General features: G+C 42.9%; 1 protein-coding gene across 2 annotated transcripts; it reads left to right on the top strand.

Moving 5' to 3' along the window:
- Positions 1-1,435: 1,435 nt before the first annotated feature.
- Positions 1,436-20,453, top strand: LOC139549069 (protein phosphatase 1 regulatory subunit 14A-like). 2 transcript variants are annotated; one of them, XM_071359175.1, is made up of 4 exons: positions 1,436-1,793; positions 16,984-17,064; positions 17,269-17,298; positions 19,181-20,453. In XM_071359175.1, exons 1-4 carry the CDS (start codon positions 1,596-1,598, stop codon positions 19,313-19,315), a joined length of 444 nt encoding a protein of 147 aa, XP_071215276.1. In that variant the 5' UTR covers positions 1,436-1,595; the 3' UTR covers positions 19,316-20,453. The 2 variants fall into 2 exon arrangements, with proteins under 2 accessions (XP_071215276.1, XP_071215275.1); XM_071359174.1 differs by lacking the exon at positions 1,436-1,793 and adding an exon at positions 15,451-16,790.
- Positions 20,454-20,863: the final 410 nt, after the last annotated feature.

Here is a 20,863-nt window from a genome sequence, read left to right as displayed (position 1 = left end):
TTAGGTATGTTAAAACATTTGCTGTTTAGGAGTGTGAGAATGGGGGTGTGCAGATATGAGTCAAAGTCCAGTGCTTACAGCAAGGACAAACTAACAGACATGAGTAAATAAGTCAGTAGGCTGCAAACAGGGTTTATTGCATGGTGCAACCCTGGGTATAACCTAAAACCAAATGGCTTAGTACATCAGTAAATAGTCATTATTATCATATCTACTACAGGCAGCTGTGTTTATAATGAAGGCAGGGCTTTTGAGCACAGGGGGATGGATGTAGTAGAAGAAGAAGACAACTTGATTGATCCATTTGCCTTAGTCTTCAGAAAAGAAGACAGAAACAATAGGTTGGAGCAGAGGACAGCCACAGTGGAGCGCCTGCACAGTTTTAGGTGCCTTGCTCAAGGGCACAACGGCAGGAGATGGCATTTAGGGCACTGATGCAAGTAACCCTCCCGTTGCTGGACCAAATATTATTTATTCCCTTCGGGCATTGGTTTTGAATCTGCAACCATCTAGTTCAGGATTTTCCAACCCTGTTCCTGGAGAGCTACTGTCCTGTACGTTTTTGCTACAACACTAATCTAGTGCACCTGATTCAAATAATTAGCTGTTTGATAAGATACATCAGGTTAGTAACACTTGAAGCGAAAACCTACAGGAGGGTTGTGCTCCAGGAACAGGGTTGGAAACCCCTGAACCAGTTGCTGGCCCACCTCTCTATTAACCTCTAGGGGTGTGTTACATTCAACTATATCATTGTCATTACAGCATGACAGTATAACAGTTTATGAATAACTTTAAAATTACCAAATATTCTCTTTCTGGATATAAATAACCAATGAAAATAGAAAGTAAATCCAGAGTGAAGCACTAGGCCCCTCAAAATCAAATCTAGACCATGAAACCAGTTCCACTGCTTTTTCCCCCATTATTCCCCTCTAATCAGGGACTGATTTAGACCTGGAACACCAGGATGATGAAATTAATTATCAGGTAGAACAGAAAACCAGCAGGCTCCGGACCTCATAGGGTAAGATTTGAATACCCCATGCACTAGGCCTCATTGACATACTAGAGGATTCATCTTTGTATCTGTGCCATCATAGCGTCTGTGACAGCATGGGCAGCGCCATTGAGGCATCTCCAATATGAAGTAGTTCATTTTCTTCTTTCTTTGATTGGCTGATCACCTGGAGAGATCAGCCAATGAAGTTGGAAGTCCGACCCAGTTGACTACATTACAACAGTGAAAGCCCTCAATGTTGCTGCCCATGGTAATAGGCTTCCCTATTTGTAGGCAAAATAAATATAAATAGTGGTGACTAGGATGGTGAGTCATTGTAATTTCCCCAGAATACTCAGTCACTCACATTTCTGGTGAATTCTTGTCACACAATTCAGAAAGTGTAGAACTTCCTTACAGCTAATCTCAATCAATAAACATTGCTCTCGGCGCACAACAGTTACCCGGTCTGTATAGGTGTGGCACTAGGACCCATAGTCGATTTCTCCACCAGTGCGCTACTATTACCAATGATAGTGCACTTCTTTAACTCCCTTGGTCCATAGTCTGCACGTGTCTGTCACCCGAAGTGGATATGGCTGCGAACCGGGTCGGGAGGAGATGTAACAACAAAGTCCATTCCCCGAGTAGGGGTCCAGGTAGGGACCCGGGGCTTAGCTTGCAGAAGAGGCAAGCACGGGTCACGGTAAAGTACAACAGAAAGGAGCTCCAAAGACGCTTGGATGTGGAGAAGTGGATTGACTGTAGTCTGGACGAGCTCTATGTGGGCAGGGTGAGTCCTATCTATTTGAAATTAAACGTATTTCTATTGATAGGCTACGCATACAGTCACATACCTAGACAATGGGAAACATTTATTTGACTTATTGTAAGAGTACAGAAAGGGTTTTACGCAATAACAATTATTCAGTTTAGCATCAGTGTCCACTGAATGAAGTAAAGCGACTTTGGCAGCAGCTTCGGGGTACGCAATCCACTGTAGCGCTGCACATCACTCTTCAGTGGGACTTAAATCACTATAATGAATATATCGGTTTGGCGTATTTGGGTACAGCGGTTACGCAGCGATGGCGTATTTTCAGTCTCCTCAAGGTATGTAAGTAAAACTATTCACAAAATGTGACTGGAGTCGGTTTTTCAGAGATTGTACTGCCTAGTGTCCCTTGCGGTCTGGGATGTGGCTACGACGTTAATCCATTTTACGTGGGGGGTTGCCTGCCTTGTCTCCTTGCGCCCTGTCTGCTTGACATTCGATGAATCAAGGATGTGTAGATAGATGCCTTCTAGGCATAGGGCCAAATGACTGTCTAGTCAAAACACTGCCTGCCATAATGGTAAATTCGTGGTCTCATCGAATCAGAATGATAGTATTGTGCATGTGTTTTCTTATCAGACACTATTAACTGGACACTTGTCCTCTTAGCTAATACTACAAGCAAACATTTCTGAGTCACCAGAAGAAGATGGGATTAGAATAAACTACAAAGCCATTAGCAAGGCCATGGAGCACATGCACAGGACAATAAGGTCAACCATGTCACGCTTTGTTTTCGTTTACACCCCTTTTAGCCTATGTCAATGTTCTTTGCACGTGATCCTTCTCTACATTCATTAAGAAAATGCGGGTATTGTCTGTGAAGTATATTAGCTGAACAAATATTATCACACTTCATAGCACAAAAATAGACTTGACATCCACTGCAAAATACAAAAGTAGATATGGTAGATTCCCTCCATGTTGTTCCCTTCCTGTTGTATGTGAGGGTTGTATGTAAGGGGATGGATGGTCATTGGAGGACATTATACTCCCGGTGAGTGGGAAAGGCTGTCTCGCTGCCAAGGGTGACATGGGAAAGATCAGAGGTCCAATTGAAAGTGCTTCCAGAAATATAACAGGTCTGTGGCAGGCTGGCCAGGTCGCTTAGTCTTTGCTGCTTTACATGGACAGCCTTGAGGGTTTATGCGCTTCTGGCTGACAGAACAGGAGGACCCTGGGGGGACCTGGTGTGGTGTGTGGCATCACCAGCGAGGGCAGGGCCACCAGAGGATGTTGGTGGGCATTGGGCCAAGGCCCTGCATGGTGGTGGCTGTGTGAGTAGGCGGGGTTGGGGACGATGGTTGATGTAAGGATGGGGTCAGTGCTATGGTACAGATGTTAGGATTATTACATACCAATAATCTCTCCATCAGACACAACCATCTCCTGCTCAGAATGTATTTAACTAGAATGCTATAGAAACTGGACGCCCTGTGTTGACCTATTTGAGTCTAAAGCCTTCTGGGTGGGTCTCTTTTTTTTCCTGCAGAGCAATTAGCAGTCTGTTGTTCAGCATCTACGTTCTACATCCAATTCATAACACAGTAATAAAACATGGTAGTAAAAACTCAAAGTGTCTACTGCAAAGACCACCACCTGACAGATGCTACCCAATGGCAGGAATTAAAGCAATGCTGTCACAGGGGGATGTCTCTGTAGTGACCATTATACAACCACAATGACAGTAAAAACGGCATCAGCGAGCCATCATATATATATATATATATATTATAGTGTCTCTCCACATACACTTAAAGAATAGAGAATATAGAAATATTGCGTTTGATCATGACAGTTTGATCTGCTGTACCATTCTGTTTCTCGTGGATGGGTACAGTAAACACACTCAATGTCTTGCTTTCTCATAAACACACACATGGCCACAGCTTTATATCTATGTTAATTAGTTAATTGCTTTGCTGATAGTGGAGCAAGCATGTGTAATGACGGTGTAATCGGATCTCCCCCATACTCATTTCCTGCTACACCAAAGCCCACCCTGTCTGGCCCTGCGACGTGAAAACCCCCTGACCAGGCCTGAACGGACGCTAACTATCCCAGTTATTGATTGATGACATCTTTGTTTTCTGGGATGAATCTTATGAATGGGGGGGATGGGGGTTTAGGGGAAGTGAAGGTCCCATATGTCGCCAAAGAGCACAAAGAGAATACCCCCCCCAGCTCCCCCCTAACCCCCCCCCCCCCCCCCCATCACTGAGCCTGTTGTTGAAGCATTGAATGTAGCGCATCGCTTGGCCCATTATCAAGGGCCATTAGTCTTGTATCAACGCTCAATCGGAGGCCCAGATTAAGACCCCCGCAGTGTTCTGCTATCTGCGTGATTGTCTCCCAGGCTCGGAGTCTTTTCACTTTTCAATCCCGTCCCGCCACTACACCCAGTCATTATTACCGTTCTATTGAGTCGTCACGGCCCAGTAAGCCACACTGATGTGACAGCCAGTTGTTATGCAATTTACCACTGCAAACTGGGAGAGAAAAACAACAGAGAACTAAGGATTGTAGAGTGCAATTGTTTATTTTTGTAGCAACAATCAATATCTAATGGATGTGAAATATCTATTGTAAATGATCTATAACAGCTGGTTCCCCAACGAATGCAATTTGTCGAAGACGTGGAAATTAATTTCATAAGACTCAAATAACATGACATAATTGCGTTTGTCTTGAACCAGAGCACCTGCCCACAATTTAGTTGACGAATGAATAACCTAATGGGAATGCGTTTAATTTGCATGCATATGTAGATGAGAGAAACAGCCATCAATCAACTGATGACCAGGCCCATTTCCTGGTGTAGAGAGAACCTCTATTGGAAATCTCGCTGTGCCCGATCATATCTCAATCATTTGATATGAAGTCAATAACCACACAATCAATAACCACGATTTCACTGACAGCACTAAACCCATATTTTCCCCTTACATTCTTGACAATGAGACATTTTGGTAGTATTCAGACCAGATGTGCTAATAATGTTGTAATTACAGTTTTTCTCAATTGCTAAAACACAATTTCTGAAACCTTGCTCCATTTCCTGAAAACATTAAACACAAAACCTCATCTTCAAGCACTATTTACATAACCTCTGACTCCTCTCGCAAAATGAAACATTCTCCTCAAAAAAGTTTTACCTGTGTTCAAAATCAAACACTGCTCTCAAATCATAAACAAAGTGATCAAAATGATATACACTCTCAAGCAGTCAGTAAACAATACACCGAAAAATAGAAAACACATTGTTCAAAACATACAATTCTCAGGGAGAAGAACATTTTCATTCTAAAAAAATATTCATATTTTTCCGTCATTGTCTTTTGATGAACGAAAACATGTTCTATCATAGTAGCTCAACATTGATCAGAAATTACTACTCTGCTTTGCTCTTTGCAATTTTGTTTTTTGTTCTTCCTCCTCCTTGTACCCCTATTTTTACAGTACTGTACCCTGCATCTCACAAACTTGTCCTTTGTCTCTGTGATACTGTAATTCTTGTTCTTTGTTGATATGAACCTGCAACCAGTCAATCTATTGAGCAGTCAGTACTGTTAATAAATGGAAAGCACAATGTTCAGGGCCATACAATTTGTCCATTGTACATTATACAGCCTACGATGCACTGTACTACAGTATACAATACTAAAAGGGACACAAATCAAAGGAGTAAACATGTGATCAATGTGCTTCTTCTTGTCTTTGGGCTGGGTCAGGCCAGAGCACTTCGTCGACATCACAAGCAATATTGTCCCTCCTGAGGCAACGGGGGAAGAACCCTCGTGGGCCGTATCCAGCCCTGACATGATTCCTCACCTATATCACCACAGGCTAAATCCATGGCTTGCAGCAGATTTACTCTGGTGTAGGGTTGTCTATCATACACTTTCCATCTCCAAGAGGAGAAAAACTCCTCAATCGGATTCAGGAAAGGCGAGTATGGAGGGAGGTACAAGTTCATAAACTGCTCATTGATGTTAAACCATTCCCTTACCTGAGCAGCTCGGTGGAAACTGACATTGTCCCACACTATCACATAGGTGGGAATGGGATTCTCATTTAGCTCTTGACCCTGCTGCTCTTGAACCTGCTGCTCAAATAAAATATCTCTTAGATTGGCAATAAATCTTAGAAGGTGCTGGGTGTTATATGGCCCGAGTGTAACATGGTGATGTAGAACACCATGGTTGCTGATAGCAGCACAGATTGTGACATTGCCACCTCGTTGACCAGGGACTTCAACAATGGCCCGCTGTCCAATCATGTTTCGGCCTCTCCTTCTCCTCTTTGTTAGATTGAAGCCTGCTTCATCGACAAAGATGAACTCATGGGGTCTGTCCAAGGATTCCAAGTCAAATATTGTCTGTGTAGAAATACAATATACTGTATGTAGGATATTGTAAGTCGTACAGAGACAGTGCTATACTGTAGAGTACAATTAGGCTTCTGATTCACATACATTGTATGTACTGAAGAGTAATGTCATTCACATAGTATGTGTTAGTACTGTAGACAATCTGGATTACAGTAAATGTTTCTGAATGTACACTTACTTGCACATACTGAGCTCGCAGTTCTTTCACCCTTGGTGAGTTGCGCTCAAAAGGTACTCTGTATACTTGTTTCATTCGCATCCTGTTACGATGGAGGACACGGTCAATTGTGGAAATGCTCACACTGTCGATTCCCTGGAAGTGTGTGTTGTCTTGTATCACTCGTTCCTGGATTTCTCTGAGTCGTATTGCATTATCTTGAAGGACCATGCCAACTATAATGGCCTCTTGCTCCCGAGTGAATATAGCTGTCCTTCCACCTGCATGTGGCAGCCTTGCAATTCTACAAAAAGTAGTTGTGCAGTTACAAAACATATTCATGCAGTACAATACATACAGTGATTAACTTTACAAATGTCTATTGAAACAGCTGCATATAGTGTAGTACAGTAAATTTGCAATTACAAAAATACAGTAGTATACTGTACCTGTTCTCTGAATGTCCTTACTATGGTGGACACAGAAAATCGGCTCAAATTGGGTTGCACTCTAAGTCCTGCTTCCCTCATTGTCAGTCCATGGACGAGAACATGGTCTATAACTGTTGCTCGAATTTCATCAGATATTTCCACTCTTTGTCTTCCTCTTCGTCTTCCTCTTTCTTGCCCTCCTCCTCCTCTTCCTCCTCGTCGCCCACCTCGCATACGTCCTCGTCCTCTCACATTGTTTCTTCTATCCATTCTCAGACTTTCTCCTTCCCACCTTCAACAACCTGTTTGCTCTGAACTGGTTAATATTGGTTGTGTCGCATCATTTGAAACAGGTTAAATCAATTTTGAGTGGTTGTGTTCAATCAATGACATGTGTTCTCTATTTGTATTTGATTGTTGCCACTTGTGTTTAGCAGTATGGATGACATGTGCATTCGAGTGCAGAATGTGTTTTGAAGGTATTGACAACAGACTGCATAATTAGCTAAATGAGTCCAGGCAACTGAGAACTTTGTTCAGCCAATGGGTTTTAGTGTTTTAGCAATTGAGAAAAACTGTAATAGTAGAGCGCGTGTCAAACTCATTCAACAGAGGCCCGGGTGACTGCGGGTTTTCACTCCTCCCTTGTACTTGATTGGTGAATTTAAGGTCACTAATTAGTAAGGAACTCCCGTCACCGAGTTGTCTAGGTCTTAATTGAAAGGAGAAAAAAAAAAAATGAGTTTGACACCTCTGTACCGGATTAATATTATGTTTATGTGCTGTAGCAGCGAGAGAGAGAGAGAGAGAGAGAGAGAGAGAGAGAGAGAGAGAGAGAGAGAGAGAGAGAGAGAGAGAGAGAGAGAGAGAGAGAGAGAACACACAACCCAACACAATCATTGAACACACAAAAAATTACCTACCTTGGTCTGACCATATCTGCATCGGGAAACTTTAATAGGGCAGTGAATGCACTCAAAGAAAAAGCCCGCAGAGCATTGTATGCAATAAAATGAAATTATTCAAAATCAACATCCCAATTAGAATTTGGACCAAAATATTTGACAGTGTAATCCTACCAATAGCTCTTTACGGAAGTGAGGTTTGGGGGCCACTCAATAAACTGGACTTTAAAATGTGGGACAAACATCCAATTGAAGCCCTACATGCAGAATTCTGTCGGAAAATCCTACAAGTCCAGAGAAATACACCAACTAATGCATGTAGGGCAGAATTGGGCCGCTTTCCAGTAATAATGAAAATACAGAAAAGATCATTAAAATTTTGGCTACATCTAAATTCAAGTCCAAATTCGAGTCTGCAATTTAAAGCACTTCAAACCCAAGAGCTGAGCCCAGAAATGAGCCCTCTCAGTCAGCTGGTGTTGGACCTAACCAACCAAGCTGACACCAGCACTGCTTCAAAAGAAAGAATTCCAATAAACAAAATCATGAACCAATCAAAGGACTCATATATACAACATTGGAAAAACGAAACAAAATCCCAAAGCCGACTAAATTGCTATCTGACCCTAAACAGAGAATATGAATTGGCTGAATATCTCTACTCTGTCAGAGATACGAAGCAGAGACAGATCCTTACCAAGTACAGGCTGAGTGACCACCGATTGGCAATAGAAACTGGCAGACATAAAAAGACATGGCTACCCAAAGAGGAGCGTGTATGTGGTCACTGCACGACAGGGGATGTAGAAACAGAGATGCACTTTCTCCTTTACTGTGATAAATATTCCTCACCAAGAGATTCATTATTCACAGAAATGTCTACATTTATTCCAAATTTTAACTTATTAAACCCAGAGGAAAAACTAAAAATACTCATGGGCGAAGGAGCAATGGCTCCTCTTGCAGCCAAATATGTATTTGCCTGCCATAGCCTGAGGGACACTGAATAATAACATCTGCATAGTAAGCAGTAACTTACTTATTATGACTGTTATTGTTATTACTGTTATTGTTATTACTATTATTATTGTTGTTTATCATTCCAAGTAGTAATGGTATGGGTGGTAATGGTAATGATAGCAGTTTAATGATGGTGGTGGTGGTAGTAGTGGTAATGATGATAGTAGTTGTAGTACCGATGTAATGGTGAAGATGACCGTTATTTAGTTATAAGTTAGTTATAGTTTCATTTTTTTATTACATTACATTCGATTATTGACTGTTACCATTTTATTGTTACTATTTCTATATTTAATTTTGTATTATTATTTACTGCCATTCTATATTATTATTTGTCATTGTTTATAATTTTATTACAATGTATATTGTATACATTGTTGCTTTGGCAATATTGACACAATGTTTTTCATGCCAATAAAGCAGCTTGAATTTGAAAGAGAGAGAGAGAGAATCTGGAAATGTAGGATATCAAGGGTAGATAGAGACTGACTGTAGTGGTTCTGCATTTAGAAGTTTGCCTGTTGCAGGATATGCAATGGAAGGGGGAGGGAATGGTGGTGTGGAAAATTGCGTAATGCCAGAGAAGCGTCTGTCAGTACTGCAGGCTCTGAAGTAAACCCAACAGCTGAGGGTTATAACACGATGTACACAAACTGACCCACAACAATGACTTTAATGATGAGAAATTATAATATTTTGTGTCAGTGGAATGTAGGGGCTCATTATCAGTGAAGTATACTGTATTGAGGCTGAATGGTTCATGTGTGTATTGATTGGTTTCAGTTATTTTATTGTTTATGTCCTTCCACCTCAATGGGTTATGGCAATTTTGGAAATGTGTGTACATTTAAAGTGTGGTCGCTTCACTTGTAAATGCATTTACTTTCCGTCAGTCTTAACCTGACATGGTATTTTGACCCAGATTTATATTGCACCAGTGTGGGACAGGCCACTTACTGTATCAGGGTGTTGGCTATGGAAAACATTACACAGAAATGAACACAGGTGCACAGCTGGACACCGGGACCAGTGGACTACATTACACCCAGAGTACCCAAGCAAACAAAAAAAACATTACCCTCAACCCACTGGCCTGGAAGTGATGTGGACTAAATTGCTGCCTTGGAGCCCTCTACTGATGCTGAACTAGGTGGAATGTCGCTCTCTTTCTCTCTGTGTCTCTCTCTCTGTCTCTCTGTGTCTCTCTCTCTCTCTCTGTCTCTCTCTCTCTGTCTCTCTGTCTCTCTCTCTCTCTCTCTCTCTCTCTCTCTGTGTATCTCTCTCTCTCTCTCTGTGTATCTCTCTGTATCTCTCTCTCTCTCTCTCTCTCTCTGTATCTCTCTCTCTCTCTGTGTATCTCTCTCTCTGTGTATCTCTCTCTCTCTGTGTATCTCTCTCTCTCTGTATCTCTCTCTCTGTATCTCTCTCTGTCTCTCTGTCTCTCTCTCTGTGTATCTGTCTCTCTCTCTCTGTGTATCTCTCTCTCTCTCTCTGTATCTCTCTCTCTCTGTCTCTCTCTGTCTCTCTCTCTCTGTCTCTCTCTCTCTGTCTCTCTCTCTCTGTCTATCTCTCTCTGTCTCTCTCTCTGTGTCTCTCTGTCTCTCTCTGTCTCTCTCTCTCTGTCTCTCTCTGTCTCTCTCTCAATTCAATTCAATTGACTTTATTGACATGGCAAGTTATTATTACTTACATTGTCAAAGTATACATATCGAAAAATTTCAATAAAATATATATGTATATATATACACAAAATATATATATATTTATATATAAATAAATGGTGGGACTAACAGCAATAATAATAGTAGTAGTGGACATGGGATTACCATTAATAACAGCTACAACAACAATATTAATCAGAACAACAATACATTAAAGCAACAGTAGTAGACCAGTGTCAACATGACTGAGAAGACACATGACCTGGTACGAAAGACAAAACAAAACTAAGCTAAATGGGAAATATTATCAACATTACTTTGCATTTTTCACTGGCTGTCCCTCAGGCTGTGGCAGGAGGACACATATTTGGCTGCCAAAACTGCACATTTTGGCTTTTCACCCAACAAATATTTGAATTTTTCTTCATCTTTTATAGTTTCAAATTCTTTGTATTGAATTATAATTTTGGGAAAGAAATATGCTCTTAGGTCTGAGTATTTGTCACAGTGTAGTAGGAAATGCACTTCTGTCTCTACCTCTCCCCTGGAGCAGAGTGAGCACAGCCTGTCCTCCCTGGGCAGCCAGGTTTGTCTGTGACGACCGGTCTCTATAGCTAGACTGTGCTCACTGAGTCTGTACCTAGTCAATGTTTTCCTCAGTTTTCTATCAGTCACAGTGGTCAGATAGTCTGCCACCATGTACTGTCTGTTTAGAGCCAAATAGCATTGAAGTTTACTTTGATTTTTTGTGGTGTCTTTCCAATAGGTTATATATTTTTCTTTTTGTTTTGTGATGATTTGGTTGGGCCAGATTTTCTGAGGGCTGTCCCGAGGCTCTATGGGGTTGGTTTGGGTTGGTGAACTGAGCCTCAGAACCAGCTGGCTGAGGGGACTCTTCTCTGGTTTCATCTCTTGACATTGTAGAGCTGTGTGATGGAATGTTTTAGGGTCACTTGTTTTTAGATGGTTGTAAAATTTGATGGCTCTTTTTTCTATTCGAATGAGGAGGGGATATTGGCCCAATTCTGCCCTACATGCGTTATTTGGAGTTTTTCTTTGTACTTGCAATACAGTCTTGCAAAACTCTGCATGCAAAACTTCAATTGGATGTTTGTCCCATTTAGTAAATTCATTATTAGAGAGTGGACCCCATACTTCACTGCCATATAGAGCAATTGGTTCTATAACTGATTGAAAAATTTTGAGCCAGATTCTAATTGGAATTTCAATTTTGATGTTCCTTTTAATGGCATAGAATGCTCTTCTTGCTTTGTCTCTCAGCTCTCTGTCTCTCTCTCCCTCTGTATCTCTCTCTCTCTCTGTATCCCTCTCTCTGTCTCTCTCTGTCCCTCTGTGTCTCTCTCCCTCTGTGTCTCTCCCTCTGTGTCTCTCTCTCTCTGTCTCTCTCTGTCTCTCTCTGTCCCTCTCTCTCTGTGTGTCTCTCTCTGTGTGTCTCTGTGTGTGTGTGTGTGTGTGTGTGTGTCTCTCTCTCTCTCTCTCTCTCTCTCTCTCTCTCTCTCTCTCTCTCTCTCTCTCTCTGTCTCTCTCTGTGTCTCTCTCTGTGTGTCTCTCTGTGTGTGTGTGTGTGTGTGTGTGTCTCTCTCTCTCTCTCTCTCTCTCTCTGTCTCTCTCTGTGTCTCTCTCTCTCTCTCAGACCATCCGTCATGGTCACTGAGCTTGTTGTCATTGCAGGCAATATCAACGCTGTGCGTTACAGGGAAGACATCCTCCTCCCTCATGTGGTACCCTTCCTGCAGGCTCATCCTGACATGACCCTCCGGCATGACAATGCCACCAGCCATACTGCTCGTTCTGTGCGTGTTTTCCTGCAAGACAGGAATGTCAGTGTTCTGACATGGCCAGCGAAGAGCCCGGATCTCAATCCCATTGAGCACGTCTGGGACCTGTTGGATCGGAGGGTGAGGGCTAGGGCCATTCCCCCCAGAAATGTCCGGGTACTTGCAGGTGCCTTGGTGGAAGAGTGGGGTAACATCTCACAGCAAGAACTGGCTAATCTGGTGCAGTCCATGAGGAGGAGATACACTGCAGTACTTAGTATCTGGTGTGGCCACCAGCTGCATTGACTGTTACTTTTGATTTTTGACCTCCCCTTTGTTCAGGAACACATTATTCAATTTTTGTTAGTCACATGTCTGTGGAACATGTTCAGTTTATGTCTCAGTTGTTGAATCTTGTTATGTTCATATAAATATTTACACATGTTAAGTTTGCGGAAAATAAATGCAGTTGACAGTGAGAGGACGTTTCTTTTTTTGCTGAGTTTAGATACATGAAGCAGTTAGCTAGGCTACGCTGTCAAAACAAGCTAACTAGATTTGGCTTGGAACCTACCACTGGCGGTATTCATTTCAAACTCATGTATGCAGGAAGAGAGGGCAGGGAGGGGACTCAAGATTCACACATTTATGAGAGATGATCTACTTTGATGGGCAATTCGTTGCATTTAAAGTTACAAAAGAAAATAGACTAAAAAGGGCATTATTTTCGTAGGAGGGCTCCATCTGTACACCTGCCTGCTCATCTTTACTATTATCCTCCTGCACAAGTAAGATAGGACTCAAGAAAATACATGTATAGGACACATTAGCACCCCCCCCCGGACATCACACATCCCCTCACAGAAGATTTGAATGTTACCTAAGGATCATGTGACTTGGACAACGAAAGCAGTCGAATCCCGATAAAAGCACTGCATCAGCCTAAAGTGACTAACTCATCTTGACAGGCCTGACACATCATGTTGGTCCCACATGGAGGCTGTGTTTACTCAACACTTCCAGGAATGTGGTTTTTAGCTGCTCATTAACCCCCGCATTACTAGTACTAGTTCTAGCGGCTGCCAGCTAGGATGAGATGAGAGGGGCGGAAAATGAGCTATGAGTTTGCTTAATTGGTGAATATACAGCATGTATAATTGAGCATTACAATAATTATTTTTGATGTTATGGTATGAATTAAGATGTTTTTACAGAATAGATCTGCTGGTGTCCACAATGTGTCGTTTTACTACATGTATATTACTATGCCATGTATTACACACGTTGTTGGTTCTGTGTGGTACGTGTATGAGACTGTTTGTGGACTTGCTCACGTGGCTGTGTTTCTCTATGCCTGTGTCTGTGTGTGTGGGGGCAGTATGAGACAGTATTCCATTGGCATTTGGAGTTGAAAGAAAGGTCAGGGATGCCTGGGTAGGAAGGGACTGCTTGGATCTTCCTGGACGGACCTTTACACTACCGGCATCAGAATCGCTAAGTCGTCCTCCCCCACGACACCCACAGACAGACCCCAATGAGGCTGGTTAACCTTGCTGCTGAGCATTCCGCTCAGACTGAACTCTATGGCCTGTTGTGTCACTAGTCAACACGTCTCACACCACACCTATGCTGTCTGTGTTGTGTACTGCGGTTGATGTTTGGATTAGGTTCTGAAGACAGCCTTCCATCTAGTCTACAGTGGTATTTGCAGTCGTCTTCACCAATTTCCATATTTTGTTATTCAAAGAATCTCTGCCTTACCAAAAAGGGCAATAAAAACCGATCGGGGTTCATTTTTGGCTCAGTATGTTGATAGCAGCACATCATGAATAATGCCCTTTGAATGTGCTGTTTGTGCCAATGAGCCGACTTGCCCCAAGGGGAAAATAAATAAGATGGAATCTCACCATGCGACTCTTGTTCAGTGTTTGGCTAGAAATCACTTTGGAATGCTGTTCAGCATGAGATAAGTAGTTTAGATAAGGAGTGTGTTGGTGACAACAGCATTTTTTACTGAACAAAAATACAAACAACATGTAAAGTGTTGGTCCCATGTTTCATGAACTGAAATGAAAGATCCCAGAAATGTTCTATACACACAACAAGCTTATTTCTCTAAAATGTTGTGCACAATTTTGTTTACATCCCTGTTAGTGAGAATTTCTAATTGGCCAAAATAATCCATCCACCTGACAGGTGTGGCATATCTAGAAGCGGATTAAATGGCATGATCATTACAAAGGTGCACCTTGTGCTGGGGACAATAAAGGCCTCTCTAAATTGTGCAGTTTTTCACACAACACAATTGGCATGCTGACTGCAGGAAGGTCCACCAGAGCTGTTGCCAGAGAATTGAATGTACATTTCTCTACCATAAGCCGCCTCTAACGTCATTTTAGAGAATTTGGCAATACGTCCAACGTCCAGTACGTCCAACCACAGACCACATGTTTCCATGCCAGCCCAGGACCTCGACATCCAGCTTCACCTGCAGGATCTTCTGAGACCAGCCACCCAGACAGCTTATGTAACCGTGGGTTTACACAACCGAAGAATTTCAGTAGAAACTGTCAGAAACCGTCTCAGGAAAGATCATCCGCATCTCAGGAAAGATCTCCTCGTCCTCACCAGGGTCTTGACCTGACTGCAGTTTGGCGTCGTAACCAACTTCAGTGGGCAAATGCTCACCTTCGATGGCACGCTGGAGAAGTGTGCTCTTCACGGAGGAATCACGGTTTCAACTGTACCGGGCAGATGGCTTGTATGGCGTTGTGTGGGCGAGAGGTTTGCTGATGTCAACGTTGGAAACAGTGCCCCATGGTGGCGGGGGGGTTATGGTATGGGCAGGCATACGTTACGGACAATGAACACAACTGCATTTTATCAATGGCAATTTGAATGCACAGAGATATCGTGACTAGATCCTGAGGCCCGTTGTCGTGCCATTCATCCGCCGCCATCACCTCATGTTTCAGCATGATAATGCACGGCCCCATGTTGCACAATACCTGGAAGCTGAAGATGTCGCAGTTCTTCTACACCAGATACTGACTGGTTTTCTGATCCACTTTATTTTTTAAAGGTAACTTTTACCAACAGGTGCATATCTGTATTCCCAGTCATGTGAAATCCATAGATTAGTGCCTAATGAATTGATTTTCAATCTACTGATTTCCTTATATGAACTGTAACTCAGTAAAGTCTTTGAAATTGTTGCGTTATTTATATTCTTGTTCAGTGTAGTTAATGATCTGTGAAAATGTCCCAAATGAAGTAAGTGCATAGACTGTTATACAAATAGTCTCTGCTTTCCTCTGAGAATTTGGGGGGGAGCTGAATGCACTGTTTGAGTATGACCGATTTAGGAGGCCGTGAGAAAGCGTAATGGATGCTATCTGTGATGGAGAATGTCTGGCATTGATGGTGGTGGCTTCCGTCTTACAGCATACCTAGACTAGTAGTAGCCAGGGTGGTGGTTCGTTCTCTCTCTCTCTTCTCCCTCCCCCACTGTCTCTGTCTCTTCTGTCTCTCCCTTTCTCTCTTCTCCTCAAAGGCATATCCTCACATGCAGTGTTCCTACTGAAACTAAATCCTACGATTTATGGAGGCACTTTGATGACCGACTCCAATAGCGGCGCAGCCATCTAAATAATATGTTTTTTTTACCAAATCATCCTTATCCCTTTACTGCCAGCCCATGTTACCAAATCATCCTTATCCCTTTACTGCCAGCCCATGTTACCAAATCATCCTTATCCCTTTACTGCCAGCCCATGTTACCAAATCATCCTTATCCCTTTACTGCCAGCCCATGTTACCAAATCATCCTTATCCCTTTACTGCCAGCCCATGTTACCAAATCATCCTTATCCCTTTACTGCCAGCCCATGTTACCAAATCATCCTTATCCCTTTACTGCCAGCCCATGTTACCAAATCATCCTTATCCCTTTACTGCCAGCCCATGTTACCAAATCATCCTTATCCCTTTACTGCCAGCCCATGTTACCAAATCATCCTTATCCCTTTACTGCCAGCCCATGTTACCAAATCATCCTTATCCCTTTACTGCCAGCCCATGTTACCAAATCATCCTTATCCCTTTACTGCCAGCCCATGTTACCAAATCATCCTTATCCCTTTACTGCCAGCCCATGTTACCAAATCATCCTTATCCCTTTACTGCCAGCCCATGTTACCAAATCATCCTTATCCCTTTACTGCCAGCCCATGTTACCAAATCATCCTTATCCCTTTACTGCCAGCCCATGTTACCAAATCATCCTTATCCCTTTACTGCCAGCCCATGTTACCAAATCATCCTTATCCCTTTACTGCCAGCCCATGTTACCAAATCATCCTTATCCCTTTACTGCCAGCCCATGTTACCAAATCATCCTTATCCCTTTACTGCCAGCCCATGCGTCAAACATTCTGCATCATGCATATGATGACTCAACAGCCAACATGGACGGACACACACACACACTGCAGTGCTTCAGGGTCTGTGAATATCTCAGGGTGTTGCACTCTAAAAACACGCGCAGCTTTCCCTCTGTGTCTGTAAGACCCACGGAACTCAGAACAAGGCAAGACCTGTATTTTTGTCCTTTAGTGAGTGACCTATATATTATATGCTCGTATCTGAGCCTGTCCCTTACATATAATGGGGTATGTGATAGCTGTATGTTAGTATACTGCCCCTGGGCAGAGTTTAGTGGAGGATGCACAGGGCAGTATCCTAACATGCAGCTACAGGATGTAGTGGTGGATGGGTGGACAGTTTGACTGACGCTTGTGTCACCAGGAGGAGGAGATGCCAGAGGAGGTGAACATTGACGAGCTGTTAGACCTGAAGAGTGACGAGGAGAGAACGCACAGGCTCCAGGTATACTGTCCTACTCACTAGCGAGATCATCTGAAGACATTATCATTTGATCAATTTAAAAACTGTGTGAACAAGTTGTACTGTTTTCGATTGTGGGACTAACAGTAATAGCTGCAGATTTGGTTGCTGTTGCAAATATATTGTTTCAGCAGCAGGCTGGCTAGTTGAACTAAAATCTTATTTGGTCTGGGGATTTTTTTCCAGGAAATGTTTCACACCTGCAATAACACAGAGGTAAGTGAGGAAGTCTATAAACAATAGTAATATCTAACAATATGTTTAAGATTGTTTTGGGTAGTATTTTATGCCATTAATGTTCCCGAGACTGAGTACCTATATAGACTGTCACGGTGAAGGGACCAATCAGAGAACAGGGTTACAATGTCATTATAATGGGCCAATCAGAGAACAGGTTTATGATGATGTCATTATTTAGGTATCAACATTTCAAGAAATTTCCTGGTTTTCCAGAAGTCCTGGTTGGAGGATTCTGGATTTTCCCTGCTTATTCCCTCCTGATTTCGGGGGGAAACCAGGGAATTCATTGAAAGTTCCTGGAACTTTGTGATACTGGTCCCTTACAATGATTACAAAATCATAACCTGCTATCTGATTAGTCAATGTGAAGGGACCAATCAAGAGAGCAGGGTTATGACTATGTCATTATTAAGGTTGCAAAATGACTAATCAGATGGCAGGTTATGACAATGTTATGATGAAGGGACCAGTCAGAGAACAGGGTTATGATGTCTTTATAAAAGGACAAAATCACCACTGATCAAGTCTGGGTTGAGTCCCACCCAAGTCCTAAACTCCAGTACTACAACACTGCCTTCCTCCCTCTCTCTGTCACCTCCTTGCTCCCTCTCTCTGTCACCTCCTTCCTCCCTCTCTCTGTCACCTCCTTCCTCCCTCTCTCTGTCACCTCCTTTCTCCCTCTCTCTGTCACCTCCTTGCTCCCTCTCTCTGTCACCTCCTTCCTCCCTCTCTCTGTCACCTCCTTGCTCCCTCTCTCTGTCACCTCCTTCCTCCCTCTCTCTGTCACTTCCTTCCTCCCTCTCTCTGTCGCCTCCTTGCTCCCTCTCTCTGTCATCTCCTTCCTCCCTCTCTCTGTCACCTCCTTTCTCCCTCTCTCTGTCACCTCCTTGCTCCCTCTCTCTGTCACTTCCTTCCTCCCTCTCTCTGTCGCATCCTTGCTCCCTCTCTATGTCACCTCCTTCCTCCCTCTCTCTGTCACCTCCTTGCTCCCTCTCTATGTCACCTCCTTGCTCCCTCTCTATGTCACCTCCTTGCTCCCTCTCTCTGTCACCTCCTTGCTCCCTCTCTCTGTCACCTCCTTCCTCCCTCTCTCTGTCACCTCCTTGCTCCCTCTCTATGTAACCTCCTTGCTCCCTCTCTATGTCACCTCCTTGCTCCCTCTCTCTGTCACCTCCTTGCTCCCTCTCTATGTCACCTCCTTGCTCCCTCTCTCTGTCACCTCCTTGCTCCCTCTCTATGTAACCTCCTTGCTCCCTCTCTATGTCACCTCCTTGCTCCCTCTCTCTGTCACCTCCTTGCTCCCTCTCTATGTCACCTCCTTGCTCCCTCTCTATGTCACCTCCTTGCTCCCTCTCTCTGTCACCTCCTTGCTCCCTCTCTCTGTCACCTCCTTGCTCCCTCTCTGTCACTTCCTTCCTCCCTCTCTGTCACCTCCTTGCTCCCTCTATATGTCACCTCCTTCCACCCTCTCTCTGTCACTTCCTTGCTCCCTCTCTCTGTCACCTCCTTGCTCTTTCTTTCAGGCAAATAAGTAACTAATGATGACTCCGCATATATTAGCCGACAATGCTAGTCTTGTCCCGCTTTCACACTGTCCCTGTATCCTTTGTGATCAGCATTACTCAGCCTGTCCATTATGTGTTGACAGACCAAGTTGACCCCCCCCCCACACACACACACACACATATTGATATCATACACACAAAATGAATGAAGTGCTATCTCTGAAACATGTTCCCTTGTCGTTTCACTGTGAATTGCTCAACATTACCAGCGCTGTGTATCACGGCCGCTCACTGTATCCGTTCTGAGCATGTTTTATATGATGACCGATTGCCCTTCTTCCCTGCTCACACAGGTTTTCATCAAGGAGCTGGTGTTGAAACTCCACGGGCTGCAGAAACAGGAGGACCTCCACAACGATGGCATCGAACAACCCCAGCTACACATCTTCCCCAACCGGCAAGACTCTGCAGACCGAGAGGTGATCTGAAGGCCCTGTTATGTTACCCTTCAAACCCAGCACCCCATTCCCCAGCCCGATGTCATGGACCTTATCTGAAAAACATGCATAACATTGAGTCTTGCGGGTCTATACACTTTGCGCTACACACTGTCGAATACACATTAAACAGCTAGCCAGATCTGACCACTTATCAGAAACATTGCAGACACCTTATCTGTCCACACACACACACACACACCACAATGCACAGGCAGTCCACGCAACATTTGGACCTGTACAATGTCATATGAATTATGTTTTATTTTTGTTAACTTATAAAGTGTCCGAATTGTGTGAAACAGGCTGCTTCTCTGTTGGGTCGCTACTGCTACTTGTGTTCTGTGTTTCCTCGAATTGTTCTGCTGTTCTCTCTTTTTGTCCCATACATTGTATAATGCTTTTATTGGAAAACCCATGAAGGTATCAACTGTTGGTCTGTGTCTTATGTTGTGAGATGCACCTCTGATTCTGTTTAGCTCATAAACCATAGTCAAAGAGTCCAGCAACATACTGTACATACCAGTGTCAGTCTGAAGGTAAGAAAGACCACTTAGCTTTCATATATCCCAATGGGTTAGTCGATGGTACCTGGCTACAAGCAGGCCTACCATCTTTTCAAATTGTATCCATCAACATGAGACAATAGTTCATGTGGTCAAGTGGAAGAAAAAATCTCTCTCGCTCTCTCTCTATATATATATATATATACTGTATATATATTAAAAAGGGGAGAAATATTGTGTTGTGATATTCCCAATGATTTCCATGACCGTATACATAATATTTTTCATGAAGACCAAGAAGTATTGCTTAGTAGGTTGTCAACTGTCACTCACAAAGTGTGTTTAGGCTAGCTATTACGGAAAATGTAAGATAACATTTCATCTGTTCGGCAAAACCAGGTAATTTATTTCTTACCAAAGTGTTTGTAAATCTATAGATGGAGTGCTGAGGAGTTTCAGTCGGCTAAAGGATAGTACCCCAACTGCTTTACTGTGCCCACCAGATACACCATGTTTCCTAACGTTTTGTTTTGCATCGTGTTCAACACGGTTTGTAAATGTGTAGTTCTCTGGCTGGTTGTGTTGCTTGTATATTGGTTTGAATACATTTTAAATTCAGCTTTTCCAAGAGTAACTTTAAATCTTTAGGATTCATACAGTATAGTGTTTTATAGATTAGAGGCTGTATTTACATATTACCGCAACATAGTGTTGGCCAATGTGTTTTTTTAATTTAATTGTTTTATTTTTTAGATATGACTTATGGCTAAACAGCGCCCTCTCCTGGCTAAATGTACTGAGCAGTAATTTACAACAACATTACATTTTGGCGTGACAGTCTACTCTACACACCTTTTGGAAACAGGGTGTTTATGTAATCCAATAATGGTCAACCCATTTACCATCACTGTAAATAGATTGCTAGGGTGTGACTGAGGGTAGACAGATAGTAGCCTATGATGCTAAGTGAAGTGTCAGTGCAATGATGCATGTAAAAGCAGAGACGGGTCAGATTTTTCAAGCACCCATAACT

The sequence above is a fragment of the Salvelinus alpinus genome, chromosome 22 (genome assembly GCF_045679555.1).
Source record: "Salvelinus alpinus chromosome 22, SLU_Salpinus.1, whole genome shotgun sequence".
NCBI classification, from domain to species: domain Eukaryota; kingdom Metazoa; phylum Chordata; class Actinopteri; order Salmoniformes; family Salmonidae; genus Salvelinus; species Salvelinus alpinus.
This window is presented reverse-complemented; position numbering and strand designations above follow the sequence as displayed.